The sequence below is a fragment of the Gossypium arboreum genome, chromosome 13, assembly GCF_025698485.1.
Source record: "Gossypium arboreum isolate Shixiya-1 chromosome 13, ASM2569848v2, whole genome shotgun sequence".
NCBI classification, from domain to species: Eukaryota; Viridiplantae; Streptophyta; class Magnoliopsida; order Malvales; family Malvaceae; genus Gossypium; species Gossypium arboreum.
Window position 1 is genome coordinate 1,451,611 of NC_069082.1, and position 16,704 is coordinate 1,468,314.

Here is a 16,704-nt window from a genome sequence, read left to right on the forward strand (position 1 = left end):
GAAGCTCGTGTGAGCTAAACATAGGGATGCTCGTAAGAGCTGTGGTGTGTCCGCAACACATGCATGATCACAATCAATCGGGAACCCTTAATGACAATGTCATTTGTATCTATCGAATTTCTTAAGTTCAAACGGGACTTTGTACTTTTCAGATATTTTTCAAATATGTGATCAATATTCATATATGACAATCATATATTTCACAATCATAACACTCAATTTAAAAATATAACTATACAATTTAATTAGACGAACTTACTTCAACAAGTGTTCGTAGATTTGTAGATTACTAATCTGATATTTTTTCTTTCCTCGATCTAATTTCGTATTTGATCTATCCGAATCTATTCGAATAAATTTAACATCAATTTAATAAAATTCATACTCAATTCAATCCACTACACATATTTGGAAAAATTACTATTTTGCCCCTATATTTTTGTTTAATTACGATTTTGTCCCTAGGCTCGGAAAATGAAATTCATACAATTTAATCCTTATTCCAAGCCAAGCCAATTTTTACATGTAACAATAGCAGCCCATGTATTTCATAAAATTTAGAATTTTTCCATGAATTTTTCATCTTTTCAATTTAGTCCCTAAATCACAATTTTATCAAAATTCCCTTTACAAAAGTTGTTTATCTATCAACAACCTTTCATTTTCTACCATAAAATTTCATAATTCAACTATACTCATCCATGGAAAAACCCTAACACTTTAATAGTTTTACAAATCAATCCCCGAGATAGCTAGATTAAGTTATTATGATCTCGGAAATATAAAAATCATTAAAAATGGGACAAGAATTCATACCTAATTAAGCCAAAATAGCTTGCTTGAACTCAACACCCATAACTAGGGTTTCCATGTCTTTAATTTAGGAAAGATGATGAAAATGATGATATTTTGTTATTTAATTAATTTATCATCTTTATTTTATCATCTTTCCAATTTAATCCTTTTCTTTTCTTAAATTTCCAATGATGAATAATCATCTTTATCTACTAACTCCTCTAAATGGTCTATTTGCCATATAAGGACCTCCAATTTTGAATTCCATAGCTATTTTCTTTAGCTACTAGAATTCAACTTTATCATGTTATGCAATTTGGTCCTTTTATCAAATTAAACATGTAATCGGTAAAATTTTCTTAACAAAATTTTTATCATAATTCAGACCATGAAATAATATAAAAATAATTTTTCCTCCGGACTCGGATTTGTGGTCCCGAAACCACTGTTCCGATTTCACTAAAAACAGATTATTACAACAATGGTGCTTACAAGAGAGAGGCCCATGGAAAGCTACCCCTGCTGCTCTCTTTGTTGTTTTACATAAATGGTAAAATTATAATTTTAGGACCCTCTCTCATATTTTATTTATTTATGTAGTTTACTTAAATTCTACAATTAGTTCAATATTAAACACTATTAACAATTTTTTTCTTAGAAACCGACACAAAAAAATCTGTCAAATTTTATCCATTTACATTTAACTATTAACTATTAATTTTTTGGTAATATAAGTTTATCTGTTAGTATTTTTGTAAAAAAAATAGTCCACAAGTATATTCGTTAGCAATTAATTAATTTTTAAAATTAATAAATTTAAAAAATGTATCTTTTATCTTTTTTATTTTTAAATTTAAAAAGAATATTTAATTGTTGACACATTATCCACATGGCAATTCACATGTATACTATATTAGTAAAATTAATTTTTCATCCATTTTGGAGTAATTTGATAAAGAATAAATTTAAGAGTTAGAGACTGAAATTTTAAATAAAGAGCTAAAATGATATTTTTACAAAGTTGGAGAACCAAATAAATTATTATGCCAAAATAAAGTTTAATTAGTAATTTTAACATAATAAATAGCAAGTTTAAAATTTATAGCAAAATCCAATTCATAAATTTATGCGAAGATTAAAATTTTAAAGTTAACTCGTAAAAATAAATTAAAATTAAAATTAGAGGCGATTTTTCAATTAATGAATTAATTTATAAAAATCACAGAATAATAAAAATAATTTATATATAAATCAAACTTTTAATATTAAATATTATTATTACAAATCAAAATCAACAATATAAAAGTTTTCACACTAAGTTACTAACTATATATTATATTAATTTTCCATTGTAAAATTTGGATTTATTAACACCTAAGGTTGTAATTCCTTGTTCAATGGAATTATTATTTAAAGAAGTTTCTTCTGCAATAAAATCTTAATAAATGGATATTAATCCTTTTGAGAACAAAATCAAATAGTTTCAATAAGATAAAAGTTTTTACACTTCAATACAATATAGGAATCAAAATTAGACATGTATTAGAACTTGAATATATATATAAATAGGTACTAGTTTATTCATACTAAAGTTTTTCATTAACAAATTTGCCATTGTTGAAATAAGTTTTGAAGAATCGAAGATGTCAAAATTAACGTGTAAAGAGAAAATTGATGATTGTAATCGTTCATGGCTAGAGTTGTTGAATTATGTTGAAGCATCTACTTCTAGTGAAAGCGAGAAACTAGACAAATTAACTCAGATGGTATTGCCTAAGTTTGTAGCTCGTCTAGTTAAGGAGAAAGAGGACAAGATGATGATTGAGAAAGAGGGTCTCAAATCTTGTCATGAAGTTGGAGTTGAAGGAAAACAAGATTACTTGACCGGCAAGCAAAAGAAACAAACTACGAAGGGCAACAAAAAGAAGCAAAAGATTAATAATCAGAGAAAGGGACAAGATTCGGAAAAGTTGATGGAAATAGGTTTGGAACCACCTCCGGATATGCCACAAATATTCCAAGATTACATTAGAGACTTGGGCGGGAGTGAAATAAAGCTGGTTATTCAAAAGTTTCTACAAGTTACTAATTTGAGATCTCAACAAAATCGTTTGTCAATGTCTTTGAAACAAATTAGGAGTGCGTTCCTAAGTGAAGATGAAGAGAGAACGCTTAATGCCAAAAGACAAATGGCAGTACCTCTGGTAGAACCATGTCTTAGTGTCTCTACAGTGAACTTGGCCAAGTGGAGCATCGGATCGAGCCTGTCATATATTATAAATGGAGATTACAGTAAGGTGTTGAAGAACAATAGGAATAGTCTGAAGCCAAACGCGGTGGTTCAAATTTGGTCGTTTCGTATCCAACCAAATTCGCAACTCGATTTTGCCTTAATCAAAGTCATAGACGGAGAAGATGGTCACGTCATTAATTAAGGATACACCCAACTTATCGGGTGCTTCTGTTTTTTATTATGACGGCACCACGGCGGCCCTTATGAGAGAGAGGCATGTGGAAAACTGCGTTTGATACCTATGATTTTAGTCCCTCACTCATATTTTATTTAGCGTTCAATATTAAACACAATTAACAATTTTTTTTCTTAGTAAACCGACACAAAAAAAAAATCTGTAAAATTTTATCACTTTACATTTAACTATTATTTATGAAAAGTGGCTTTAATCATATTTACGAAAGATACGGAAAATATTCTTGAAATAGGATTTCAACATTATATTATTTTAATTTTTATTAAGGAAAAAGCTGATATTTTAATACAAATTAAAATTAATTTTGTTTAATACAAAATCTCATGTAATTCGGAGAAATAACTTGAGGCGGCATAATCCGTCTATAAAACAACAATTGATTACTTGATTTTTCTGTACAAACTTCTCCATTCAACACTATTTCTCTCTCTCGTATGGCGATGTTTTTCAAAGGAGATAAAGTCGAAGTATGCAGCAAGGAAGAAGGGTTCTTGGGTTCTTACTACCAAGCTAAAATCTTATCCCCGTTGAACAACAATACTCTTTATAGAGTGCAGTACAAGAACCTGGTTGAAGAAGAAGATCAGACTCGGCCTCTGGTTGAGATAGTTTCAGCCGACGAGGTCCGACCAGTGCCACCTCCAGTAACCTTCACAAAAGCTACTCAGATTTTTCATTATCTGGACTCGGCGGATGCTTTCGACAACGATGGTTGGTGAGTTGGGAAGATCACCGGGAGACAGGGATCTAAATATTGGGTTTATTTTGAAACTACCAGAGATGAGATTGCTTACCCCGTTTCTCGATTGAGACATCATCTTGAATGGCGCGATGGCCACTGGGTTACTTCCAACAACACCTTCTGATATTCATCGCTGTTTCTTCATGGATCCTTTGTTTTATTTTAGTGTCTATTTGATGTAAGGACCTGTTCTCAATTTCCTCTATCAATTAACTCTTGCTTCGTTACCAAGCAATCAATAACTAAATTAAAAAACTGATGTACTTTTTGAACTTAATTTTCATTAATACCAATTTTATTTTCATATAATTAGAATCAACAAGCACAATGGCACACATTTTTGTTTTTGCAAAGAGCATTCCTACAAAACTGTTGTGTTGTACAGAATTTAAAGCAGCCGCCATCAGGAGCTTCATCGTCTTTCCCATGCTCACATGGACCCCGATGATAATCCGTGCAACATCCATCACCAACTACACCCATACTCTCCATAATTTCAAATGCAATAAAATAAAAAAAGTAATTTATACATTATATCTATAAAATAATATTACATACATATAGATAAGACGAGGACAAAAAAAGAAGAAGAATGAAGGATAAAACTTTTGTGTCCGCTATTTCTTTTTATGCAATGATTAATGCACAATTATTTTCTATAAATATATTTTGGTATGCACAAAAATAAATTAATGATATTTAAATATTATATAATCACATTTATTAAATTGATTTAAATCTTTAAATTTATTTTTAAAATTAATTAATAATTACACATCACAATTTTTATACCGACATGACAATTTCTTCCCAAAGTAGTATTTTGTAAATTTTTAAAGTGAAATTTATGTTTAAGGCAAGTCATTTGAGTGATAAAATTAGTTGATTCTTTGCATTTTTAGATTAAAAAAAAATTCATAGTTTGATTTTTGACGTTTATGATTCTTATTTAATGAGTTACGAAAAATTCATAGTTTATCCATTTAGATCTGAATTGGTATATTATAATTTATTTTGGTTAATGAAGGGAAAATTCAATGGATGGGAGCCCTACCCCTACATCTACGTAACTTGATATATTAAGTACGCATTATACCTGATTATGAGTTGGATCATTTGATCAAGTCCAAAAGATCACTCGAAAAATTAAAGGGTTTGGACAAAAATATAAACTCTAAAAATGGGCTTAGACAAAAAAAATAAAGCTTTTTTTTAAATGGGTTGGGCCTTAGGTAAGATATGTTAGGCTTGAATCCGACCCGATTTTACCTAAATTTTTTTCATTGTTGTTTTATTGTTGGTTGTTGCCATTTTGCTATTATATTGCTATCATTTTGTTGTTATTGGTTATCATATAACTCTTATTTTATTATTAATTTTGCTACTATTTTAGAGGAATATTTGTTTGCTAAGTTACAATTATCTTAGTGTTATTTAAGTATAAAGATTTTTTTTATAATGTACTGTTTATTTGTTGAGAAACATTTATTTTAATATTTTTAGCATATTTGATGTATTATATTTTTAAAATTTATTTTTTATATAAAAATAATATAAAAAATTATAATATAGGCAAGTCGAGCGAGGCTCGAGTTTAGCATTTTCTTATCTAGATCGGGCTTAGACAAAATTTTAGGGCCATTTTTTAGCCCAATCTGAACCTAAAATATAGGTCTAAAATTTTGCATTAACCCAACCAATGATTATACTTAGTTGGCATCTGTCGCCCAAGATTGTTGAGCTTTCCAAAAGCACATCTTTAAAATTTTTAATAGCCCATTACTGAAGCAGAATCATGGAGAAAGCCAATTCAAGGAAAGATATATTGGAAACTTTCAATATAATCAAGTTCTCGTATATGAAGAGGTTTATTTTCTTTAAGAGACTACATCAAAATCTCTATTTATTTTATTCCATATTGAAAATGTTATCAAGTTAAATCTAAGGGAATTAGAAATTCACATAGATTACCATTGTGCATGCCATTATATTTTTATTTTAGAAAGGGTTTATTATTAATTTAAATGTGAGATTGAGATAGCACTTATTTTGTTCATGTTAAGAATTTTTTTATTTTAATGTAAATTTATTGTAAGTAAATTGTTCTTATTAATCAGTGTACATCTAAGTCTTCAAGGGAAAAGTCTCAGTGGAAAAAGTGGTCTAGATTGCATTAGAAGTGAGGCTACAACTTGATGAGTAAATTGACTTAAATCACGTATTGTACAAATTAATTTATAACGGATTACTCTCTAAATAAACTTTTGCAAATGCAAAAAAAAATAAAATTGAACTATGTAACCAAACTTTAATATTCATCTCTTATTGTACAACTTTTCGTAAATTAGTCCAGTTGTAACTGAATATGCATCTAAAAGGTAAAATCAACTAATTCTCACTATATTTATATATATATATATCTAAAGATATTAAAAAGAAGCAAAAAACTTGTTGATATCATATATTTTGAATATTTAGATTCAAGTAATTTTATTAAAATTATATTAAATTTGAAGTTTATGATGATTAATTAATATGGAATGTAGTAAAATTTTAAGGATCTTTTTGAATGGGTATTTATTTTAATACGGTATATTTAATTTTTTATTTTATACTATAATAATATTATAATATTTAATTTACCATTATTATTATTTTTATATTATTTTTATACTAATCATAAGAAAATACACTGCACATAAAAAGAACTTTAAATATGATGACTATAGTCAACGTGAGAGGATTTATGATGTAAGGGGTGAGGTGGAGGAGTTATATGATAATTAGAGACGAAAAAGATGGCGTGAGTGATGGTGTTTGATGTTACACATATTTGCACCTCTAATTCTATCCTATCGAGTCATAACCTAACCTAACCTATCACTTCCAATCACATCATCCTCCTTTCATTTTCACTATTTCTTGCTTTGCTATCATTTCTAAAGCTAGCCCTCCAACAATTCCCCTTCACTTCATGTTTCAATATATATATATATATCTGCATGATATCCATACTGATAATAAATATTTATTAAATTAATATTATGAATTAATTAAATATGATGGCGTCGGAAAAGGAATTATTTATCTTTTATACAATAATTTAAGTGCAAGAAATTCCTTTTTCCTCATTGATTAATTTTGTTCTTCCTAATTAGTTTTAGGAACTAAAATTTGGGTTTGTCATGTTTAATGGATTGAAAGCATGATAAAAGAGAGATGGGTTTATCTTGAAGAAGTCAAGAGGAGAGACTTTAGAGTTGAAATGAATAAATATAATGTGTTAGTGTCACATTCTGCATGAAACTTTTTTATTAGATTAAAATATCTATATGCTTAATCTTTTATGTATGAAGATATGACCAAATAATTCAAGTCATGTGTTTATTAGATTGACCCAATCCCAAAGAAGCAACTAGAAAGCATAATATTCTATTTCACCCAAAAGAAAAAAAATTATTCACTTTTTGAACCTTCATATAATTTTTGATTTCACTTTTAATCTTAAAAATAATAAAATTACGAGGAATAACTATAAATTTTGAAAGAACGAGTCTCTATAAATAATAAAAAATGAATATTAAAAGTAATTTAAATCATAAAACATTTATTGAAGATGTTTGGTTAGTTAAATATCATGATTTAGAAAGAAGCATTTGATGATGGTAGCATAATAGCATGTTCTGTTTTGGACATAGTTAGGATGTCAAGAGGAACCTATGTAGGTTTTTTTCTTCTTTAACCAACGACCAAAGTTTGTTAGCTTTCACGATTCTTCATTTGGCAATTCCTATTCATATATGGCAACTCCACACTTTAGGACAAGTATCCTTTATGCCATTATTTGACAAGACATAAAAATATTTTAATTAAAATATAGCACAAAGCAATTGTAATATAAATATAAAATACATGACAAATTAATATTAGGGATTGCAATGTATAGTATAAATTCAAATATTTGTAAATTTAACTTATTTTTTATAGATTTGGATATTGTATATTTAAAAAGTATTCGTAGTTAGATACTTTGATTACTATCTATAATTGATGCAAATATTAACCCTTGTATAGTAATTATTCAAGGGACGTATGTGAATTTAGATAATAAATATTCAGGTTCACTTAACTTTTATATGTAACAAATTCAATAATTTAATTAATTCCAATAATATTATTTAAATTTAAAATAAATTTATGAATTTAAATTTGACAAAAATCTTAAATATTCAATCAATTTAATGTTTAAACTATTGTTTTCAAAACCACATACATTGAACCTATTGAACGAACCGATTGGATCGAGATATCAATATAAAATAAGAGACTAGATAATTTGCGAACCAATAGTTAAATATATACTTTTTACCCTTTTTCAGCTACTTCCCTCTAACCTTCCTATATCTATAAATCAACCATCCTAAGCCTAATGAAACTTCTATCCAACTTTCCCTTTTTCACTTTAAAAATTCTTTAAATAGAAAACAATATTCTTCTCAATCTCACACAGCCTTCAACCGCGTTAAACTCCCATCAAAACTAAATCCCACGAAAGTCAAGTCACCGTCAAAACCACCGTGTTCACACACCCCACCCCCACGCGCTTCCTTTACCCGCTGACCTTCCTCCTTTTATATGTCTTTTTTGGTTCCATGTATATATATATATATGCGTAACTCCAATACCCTTTGTTCCCATCCTCCAAATATGGACATTTCTTCTTTCTCATTTCTTAGTCCCGAAGATTTTTGTAGTATTAGTACTAACCCCTGGTTCCAAGACCTGGATAACGGGTTCAACAAAAGGCGTAAGAAGGAAGATGATTCCAAGGGTGGCTTTGGCAATGGGTGTTTCAATGATGAAGGATTGAAGAAGAGTGGGTTTGGTGATATACTAGCTTCGTTGTTGTTATTAGAAGAAGAAGCTAAGCAAGAAGAGGCAGAGTGGATGAGTGAATCCCAACAAGAGAAAGCTTTGTTTGAATCCAATCACAAAAGAAAAGTTCAAGCGATGAATGAGTTTTACGATCAGCTTCAACAACATTACTCTGAAACTGTGAAACCATCTTGGAAATCTGTGTCTGCTTTGGCTGCCACTGTTGCAACGACTTCAGGGAATGACACGACAACGAAGGCGGAGGTGGCAGTGGCGGGGGGTCAACAAAGGAGGTTATGGGTGAAAGATCGATCAAAGGATTGGTGGGATCGTTGTAACCATCAAGATTTCCCGGAGGAAGAGTTCCGAAAGGCGTTTCGGATGAGTAAATCGACGTTCGGGTTAATATGCAGGGAATTAGAGCCGGTGGTGATGAAGAAGAATACTATGCTGAGAGATGCAATACCTGTTCGACAACGAGTAGCTGTTTGTATATGGAGGTTGGCAACAGGGGAGCCACTTAGACTTGTTTCAAAACGATTTGGACTTGGGATTTCAACTTGTCATAAGCTGGTATTAGAGGTATGTTCAGCGATAAACAATGTCTTGATGCCCAAGTTTCTTCAATGGCCTGATGAGAAGAAAATGAAAGAAATTAATGAAGAATTTGAGTTGATATCGGGGGTACCAAATATAGGAGGTTCATTGTATACAACTCATGTACCAATTATAGCACCTAAAGTTAATGTAGCAGCTTATTTCAATAGAAAGCATACAGAAAGGAACCAGAAGCCTTCTTATTCAATTACAGTACAAGGAGTGGTTGATCAAAAAGGGATTTTCACAGATGTTTGTATTGGATGGCCTGGTTCAATGCCTGATGATCAAGTGTTAGAGAAGTCTGCTTTGTTCCAAAGGGGTTTGAAGGATGTTTGGATTGTTGGGAATTCTGGGTATCCTTTAATGGATTGGGTTTTGGTCCCTTATACACATCAAAATTTGACTTGGGCTCAACATGGTTTCAATGAAAAAATGGGTGCGGTTCAAAATGTTGCTAAAGAAGCATTTGCTAGATTAAAAGGGAGGTGGTCTTGCTTACAAAGGAGAACCGAGGTGAAGCTTCAAGAGTTGCCAATGGTGCTTGGAGCTTGCTGTGTTTTGCATAATATTTGTGAGACGAACAATGAAGATATGGACCCCGAATTACAGTTTGAGCTATTTGATGATGAGACGATAGCTGAAAATAACTTGAGGTCTTCTAATGCTGTGCTTGCTAGGGATAATATTGCCCATAATCTGTTACACCACGGTCTTGGTGGAACTAGTCTTCTGTAGTATCTCAATAACATGTCATAGTCCATTATGTAAAACTCAAAGCAATAAAAGTCTAAAAGCTTATTACACAAAAGAATTTAGGTTATACAATTGACAAACCTCTCTTCAATCTATAGTATGCATATATAATTGTTCTATGGTAATCCTGGGAATTCAATAGACTAGTAACATTGAGTACAGATCACCAACTACACATGCTCAGGGCACTCCATAAGTAAAACCACAAAATGATGTGAGAAAACAAAATGCATACCCAAGGACTTTGTGACATTATCTCTGCAAAAGTATCATGGGTAGGAGAAAGAGATTAGTCGATGCCATGAAATGATGGCAAAACTGCAAAGAGTGGATCTCCGTAACCAACGGCATCTGTTCAACACAGTTGAAACAAAGGCAAGAGTTAAATGCAAATCAACTTATCTACTCTCCAGTAATTATGCATGTGGCATTGCCATACAAAGGTGTTTTAGACATTTAAACCGAAATAAATATGAAATGCACAGATAAAATTATACCTCCATCTTCGAAGAGGATCTTTAAGACTGTTCCAGCCATATCAGACTGTTTTAACAAATGCAAAACACAAACCAGTGAACACCTACTTAATGTGTATATATATATAATACTAACAAGTGGAGATAAATTGAATTCACCTTAATAGGTAGTTCACAACCAAATTGATTCAAGAATCCTATCACTTGTCCTTCTTTGATCAAATCACCCTGCAAGTATTTATTACTTACGAGGATCAAGAAAAGCCAGGTGAAGATACAAGGTCATGATAGTAATAAATCCACAACATCAGCACTATCTGTAATCAAAGAATGTTTGAAATGTTTTAGGTCAGAATGCCCAATTGACACTGAAATAATACCTCCTTACAGATAGGAGGTTGCCTTTTTCCCTTGAGTGTTCTACCTCTTTGGAATATACCAACCTGCAGTAAAGTGATGCAACTTAAAAATGATGTTCAAAGAGATATAGGATACAACATAACCCTAGATCTTCATAAACAGCACATACAACGGGAGAAGGTACTAGAATATAGTTGCTAGATCCAGAAGCCTCCAAGGCAGCTAACTTGGATGACTTCCCAAAGGCAGAGCTTTTAAATGGAGAAGGCTTCTCAGGAGAGGGTTTAGGTGGGGATGGAGGTGGGGTAGCAGCAGCTGCTTCATTCATTGGTTCAGTTGGGATTGATGGCGCTGTCGTAGGTGAAATGTTAGACATGGGAGCTTTTATGGCACCAACATTCCGCTTCAGATGCATTTCGAAGTCCCCAATCTGTCACCATGAAACAGATAACTGATTCAACAAATATTGTACTTTGTGGGAAAATGCAATTCATAAAACAACTGAAAACCTGAAGATGGCTAGCTGCACTGAGACATATCTTTGCCAAACTTTTCAGGTTAATTAATGAGACACGAAACTAAGTTTAGCAGAAGCATGCAAGCATCTGACATGACAAGAGAAAAGGAAGTAACCTTCATTTTCAGCTCCGCAACCTCAGTTTCATCACACACCTCCAGAATCAATGCCTGACAGTTTAAGCAATTAAATGTTAACTATCAATCCATGTAGAATCCAAAGGAAGAACTTTTTGTTAGATCAATATGAAAGGAGTAAAAAGTAAGAGTGAACTATTCTCAAAAAGAAGTGTGAGCAATGACAAGCAATAATGAAAAAGACTCAGTTTGGAGATTTAGTAATCACCTCAAATCCATTTGGAAAAGTTGCATTCCGTGAAGTTTTCTTCTCCAATGAGCCTTTCTTGGTGCTCTCCGGTGGAACTGTGGCAAACATAATTAACACTTTTAGCATGCAAAACAAGACAAATGCTAAGGCTAAAGTAACTAAATAATAGATTACTTTAAAATCCATCTTGATTTAGGTATTTAAAAGAAAGTAAAAATAGTTTTGCTTTTGACAATCAGTATAAATCATCAATAATGAAAAGCCAGGTTTGAATATAAGAATAAACCCAAATGCAAATGTGATTAGTTTTAGCACTGAGTCCTGATTCAGTGGCAGCTAAACTATAATTAATTAAATTTTTGAGAAAGGAGAATCATGAGATAAAATTTTAATCAGAAGTCAATATAATGTCACCATTTGACTTTGCTGTTGCCATAGCTTCAGGCGTCTTTGCAGAGGATGCTAAAACTACAGTTCGTCTTGTAGAAGAATTGTTCTTCCCTCCAAACATCAAGCCTGGAACACCTGATTTTCTTGAATTTGGCCAGCAACTAGAAGACATATGAAATGTACTGGGCCTTTCAAGCGTGCAACAAGCTTGTGAAACAGCACTTACAGAATCTAAAATTTTAATAACAGCACATGAACTTTCAATGGCCAAGAAAAGGCATATATGCAAAATGCAAATTCATAAAATTGCATACATATTGCAATCATACTTTGCTAATGTGAAGAAATTAAAAGCCTATATGATAAATGGATGCCAACAAAGAACCAGATAAGCCAGCAGCGACCATGTTATTTGTACCAAGGACATCACACCACAGATTATACACAGCAGAAGAAACACGATTTTACGTAGTATCTCAACTAAAAGACTCTAAAGAACAAGAAATACAACATTCCAAATACTGAAGATGTTCAAAATACACTTGACGCTATTGCTTGTCAGTTAGACAAATACATAGTTCACTTGGCATCTTAAGAATGAAATTCAGCACCCACTTTTTCTATTTTAGTTCTTCCCACTTTCATTGATGAGGGAAGACATTGACCAATCAAGAAGCTTAAACTTTTCGTTAAAAAAACATTTCTATAATATACTTAAACTTTAAACCTCATCGTTCAACAATAGAAGCAATCAATGAAAGGAGCTAATATTTTTACCAGAGAATAAGATAGTCCCAGTATCATACTTCCACCTAAATAATGAAACCCAAATGAAAATTACAACATTCCGAGAAGAACTTCCAAAATTAGCTTCCACTAAACCTCCCCTCAAAGATTTATTTCCTTTTTAATTATTATTTGAATATCGGTTATTGGAGCAAGAACCTAGCATGATCTCAAAAATAAACTGTTATAAAAACAATATTGTTGATGTGCCTCGTCTATGCCAAGAGCCCTGCGAGTTTACAAGCTCAGGCATCAATGGGAAAGCATAGTACCACCTGAACTAGCTAACTCAATTGCACCTGGCCTCTTTGTAAACTCGACGGCTGTTCAGGCATTTGGGCTACCGACTGTGTGGAAAGACAAAACTTCCGCCAAACCCTCAACAAATATAATTAGTAAAAAAATAACTCTAATTTTATTTGAAGGAAATTAGGTTGACATAGTTAGATAGCTTAACATTCTCAGCTGATATTCACACATTAAAAGAAGTAAATAGAAAAAAAAAAAAAGAAGAAGCAGATCTCCGCAGTTTTTGAAGCTAATTTCAAATTTCTCAGCGTCGAAAGCACTATAATTGACACTACAACTAAAAATATGACCAAAATAAATAAATACAATTACTAGATCCAAAACATATAAAAGACCACTCAAAATTATTCAGAAATGGATATGAGAGAGAGTTACAGTGAAAGGAGCGGAGAGCAGCACAGGACTCCATTGGAAGAGAAGAGAGAGAGAGAGGGGGGGAATCGACAATGAAGGGAAGGGGCAAAATGGGGAAAAGGGAAATGAAATTCAGAGAGGGTTGGTTATCAAAGCGTTTGGTGGAAGAGTGTTAAATTAGACAGAGAGAGAGAGAGCGCGCTTCGAAATGTCCGCCGTTTTTCCTCAGTTTCTCCACCTTTTAAAACGACTGCACTGCTCTAACGTGCACCATTGGGCTGTAACCAACTGGTTTATTTAACTTGGTTTTTATAAATTGTATGCTAAATAATAAAATGCTTTAGTGATTAAGTGATATAGCTGCGTGTTTAAAGTTTAGGATTTAAGTTTTATTTTTAAAAACTTTGCTATTTTTGTTTCTAACTTTATCATTGATTGCTTGACTTAAATTTTATTTACGGTCAACTTATATTAGAATTAGCTTGTTGGTTCAAGTATTAAGGTGTTAACTTGCTTTATGATCCTATGTTCGAACTCCTGTGTGAGCGAAAGATTATAATTTTTGCTTCTAAGTGTGTATCGGTGGTGTAGTAGAATTGAAAGTCTATAGTAATGAATGAGAGTTAGCGGGTCAATTTTAGTGGGATTTGTTGGTTAGTGTGATAGTAGTGTGATAGTAAGGAGTTAAGCTTTTATTTGAGTTATTTTTTAAAATTTTAAATTTTTATTCTTTTTCCCAAACTCTTCTTCTTCTTGACTTTTTTTTTCTCTCTTTCTCTGCAAACCTTTTGCTTCTTCTTTTCTTTGAATTCTATTCGCAAAACGTTCGTTCAAATCGTTGCGTTTTGGTTTCATGTTCCCTGTTCAGATTAGTAGGTAAGTGTTCTTTAAATTCGTGTAATACTGGATTTGTTTTCGGGTGTGTTAATGTTGTGAACTCTTGTGGTAGGTGTTAATCAAGGGGATCGAAATTTTTCTTCTACCGTGTAGTTGTGGTTGGTCTGACGTATCTGTTTCAATAAGTAGTTAAACTCTCGAAGGATTGTTCTTGGTTTATAAGGCTAAGTGTTTTTGGTTTATAAGGCTAAGTGTTTTTGGTTTATAAGGCTAATACTTTCGAGTATGTCGTTTGAGGTTTTGGTAATCCGGTGATTCAATACATAGAATTAATCATTTGTATGATGTTTCTAGGTTCCAGAGGTTTCGTGGTGGTATTCACGTCGAAAATGAACCAAGTGTGTAACGAAAAACTCGAAAAACGGTGATCGACAAAAGCCAAAAATTGGGTCTGTCGAGCTACACGACCGTGTGTCTAGACATGTGGTAGGCCGTGTGCGACACACGACCGTGTGATAGGTGTGTGTGAGGCTGTGTGTCACATTTTGGGAGGCTATTCCGAGCGTGTAGGCCACACGGGTAAGGTCATTCTAGGCGTGTGGGCCACACGGGCATGTGAGCCCAAATTTAATAGTTTCTCTTAGGGTCGTACATGTCATCCCGATCAACTGCGGGCCTTTCGAGGGGTCAGTATGAGCTTAAGTAAGCCTTAAAGCATGAAATTGGATAAACTGTTTGTATGCTATCTAGCATAAGTAATACCTAAATGCATGTAACATAATGCAAAATGTATGACCTATTATGTATATACATGTCTATTATCTGTTATTCGAGCATGTTTGATATAATAATTCTGGTATCTAGGATCTGATAATTCTATTTTATCTGGTATGCAGTTGTATCTGACTATGGGGCAGGATATGTGATGTAACATCTTGATTTTGGGCTTAGTCGAAACAGTGGTTTTAGGACCACAAATTCGACGAGGAAAATTTTATTTTTATTATATTTTTATGGTCTACGATTTCACAGAATGATTTCATGAAAATTTTGTTCAAAAATTTCGACGTTTGGGCACTCAATTTGGTCAAAAGGACTAAATTGTAAAAAGTGCAAAAGTTGAGTTTTACATGTTAGAAGTGTTTAATTGTTATGAGTTTTTAAATCAAAGGTCCTTAAATGGTAATTAGACCATTTTGAAGTTTGTGGACAAAAATTGGACATGGATGGAATTTTTTTGAAAGTTTAGTAGTAAGGGCATTTTGGTAATTTGTATATTAAATGAAATAAAATGGGAAAAATAACACAAAATGGTCATCTTCTCCATATGGAGGCCGAAATTAGCATGGGGGAAGCCATGGCTAGGGTTTTCAAGCTTTCCAAGCTCAATAGTAAGTCCGTTCTAGCCCCGTTTTTCAAGTTCTTTACGTTTTTGGAATCCCGGTAACTTGATTAAGCTTATGCTAGCAATAATTCAAACTAGGGTTCATATTTGGAAAAATACCCATAGGTTAAATTTGTGTATTTTGGTGTTTTATGATAGAATATGAGGTTTTAAATTATGTTAGACAACTTGTGCTACTCGGTTTTAAGTGAAAACGAGTAATAGGGCTTAATTGGTAAAAATACCTAATAGTCATAAGTGCATTTAGAGTGAGAATTTGATGTTGTCATAGAAGGGAAAAATGATCAGCATGTCATAAAACATAAGAATAAGGGATGAAGTTTAATTCCCGAGCCTAGGGGCAAAAGTGTAATTATGCAAAAGTTTAGGGGCAAAATGGTAATTTTTCCAAAGTTCGTATTAAATGCTGTTTTGATTAATGTATGTATTAAATAAATTAATTTGGTATTATAGATCAAGAGAAACGAGATTCAAGTCGTGATCGAGGGAAAAACAAAGTTTACAAGGAATAGGCCCGATTACTAATATTTTGTATCGAGGTAAGTTCGTATGATAATAATAATGCAATGTTATGTTTGAATTATATTTCTTACTATTATTGCATATATTGTATGATTTAATATATTGGAAAAGTTGATGGAATGGTGTTTATGATGTGGAAATATGACATGAAAGAATGTTACATGAAG

General features: G+C 32.1%; 2 protein-coding genes and 1 pseudogene across 2 annotated transcripts; 2 read left to right on the forward strand and 1 right to left on the reverse strand.

Moving 5' to 3' along the window:
- The first annotated feature begins 3,609 nt into the window (after positions 1-3,609).
- On the forward strand, positions 3,610-4,335 carry LOC108463510 (protein AGENET DOMAIN (AGD)-CONTAINING P1-like; annotated as a pseudogene).
- Positions 4,336-8,661: 4,326 nt separating this feature from the next.
- On the forward strand, positions 8,662-10,312 carry LOC108463822 (protein ALP1-like). Its single transcript, XM_017763753.2, has one exon. The coding sequence runs from the start codon at positions 8,662-8,664 to the stop codon at positions 10,234-10,236; it is 1,575 nt and encodes a 524-aa protein (XP_017619242.2). The 3' UTR covers positions 10,237-10,312.
- LOC108463823 (biotin carboxyl carrier protein of acetyl-CoA carboxylase 2, chloroplastic-like) lies at positions 10,262-14,071 on the reverse strand. The gene is made up of 9 exons (XM_017763754.2): positions 13,795-14,071; positions 12,349-12,555; positions 11,953-12,029; positions 11,724-11,777; positions 11,260-11,520; positions 11,111-11,173; positions 10,890-10,958; positions 10,752-10,797; positions 10,262-10,605 (listed from the first exon to the last, which is right to left on the reverse strand). The coding sequence occupies exons 1-9, from the start codon at positions 13,826-13,828 to the stop codon at positions 10,544-10,546; spliced, it is 873 nt and encodes a 290-aa protein (XP_017619243.1). The 5' UTR covers positions 13,829-14,071; the 3' UTR covers positions 10,262-10,543.
- Between the last annotated feature and the right edge of the window lie 2,633 nt (positions 14,072-16,704).

What these genes read in the sequence shown, in the direction of transcription:
- LOC108463822 (XM_017763753.2), top strand. Translation starts at nt 8,662, where the DNA reads ATGTCTTTTTTGGTTCCATGTATATATATATATATGCGTAACTCCAAT.
- LOC108463823 (XM_017763754.2), bottom strand. Translation starts at nt 13,828, where the DNA reads ATGGAGTCCTGTGCTGCTCTCCGCTCCTTTCACT. An exon ending in TGCTCTCCGCTCCTTTCACT is followed by an intron (nt 12,556 to 13,794) that starts GTAACTCTCTCT and finishes TTAAAATTTTAG; the next exon opens with ATTCTGTAAGTGCTGTTTCA. An exon ending in GTTGTGAACTACCTATTAAG is followed by an intron (nt 10,798 to 10,889) that starts GTGAATTCAATT and finishes TTGTTAAAACAG; the next exon opens with TCTGATATGGCTGGAACAGT.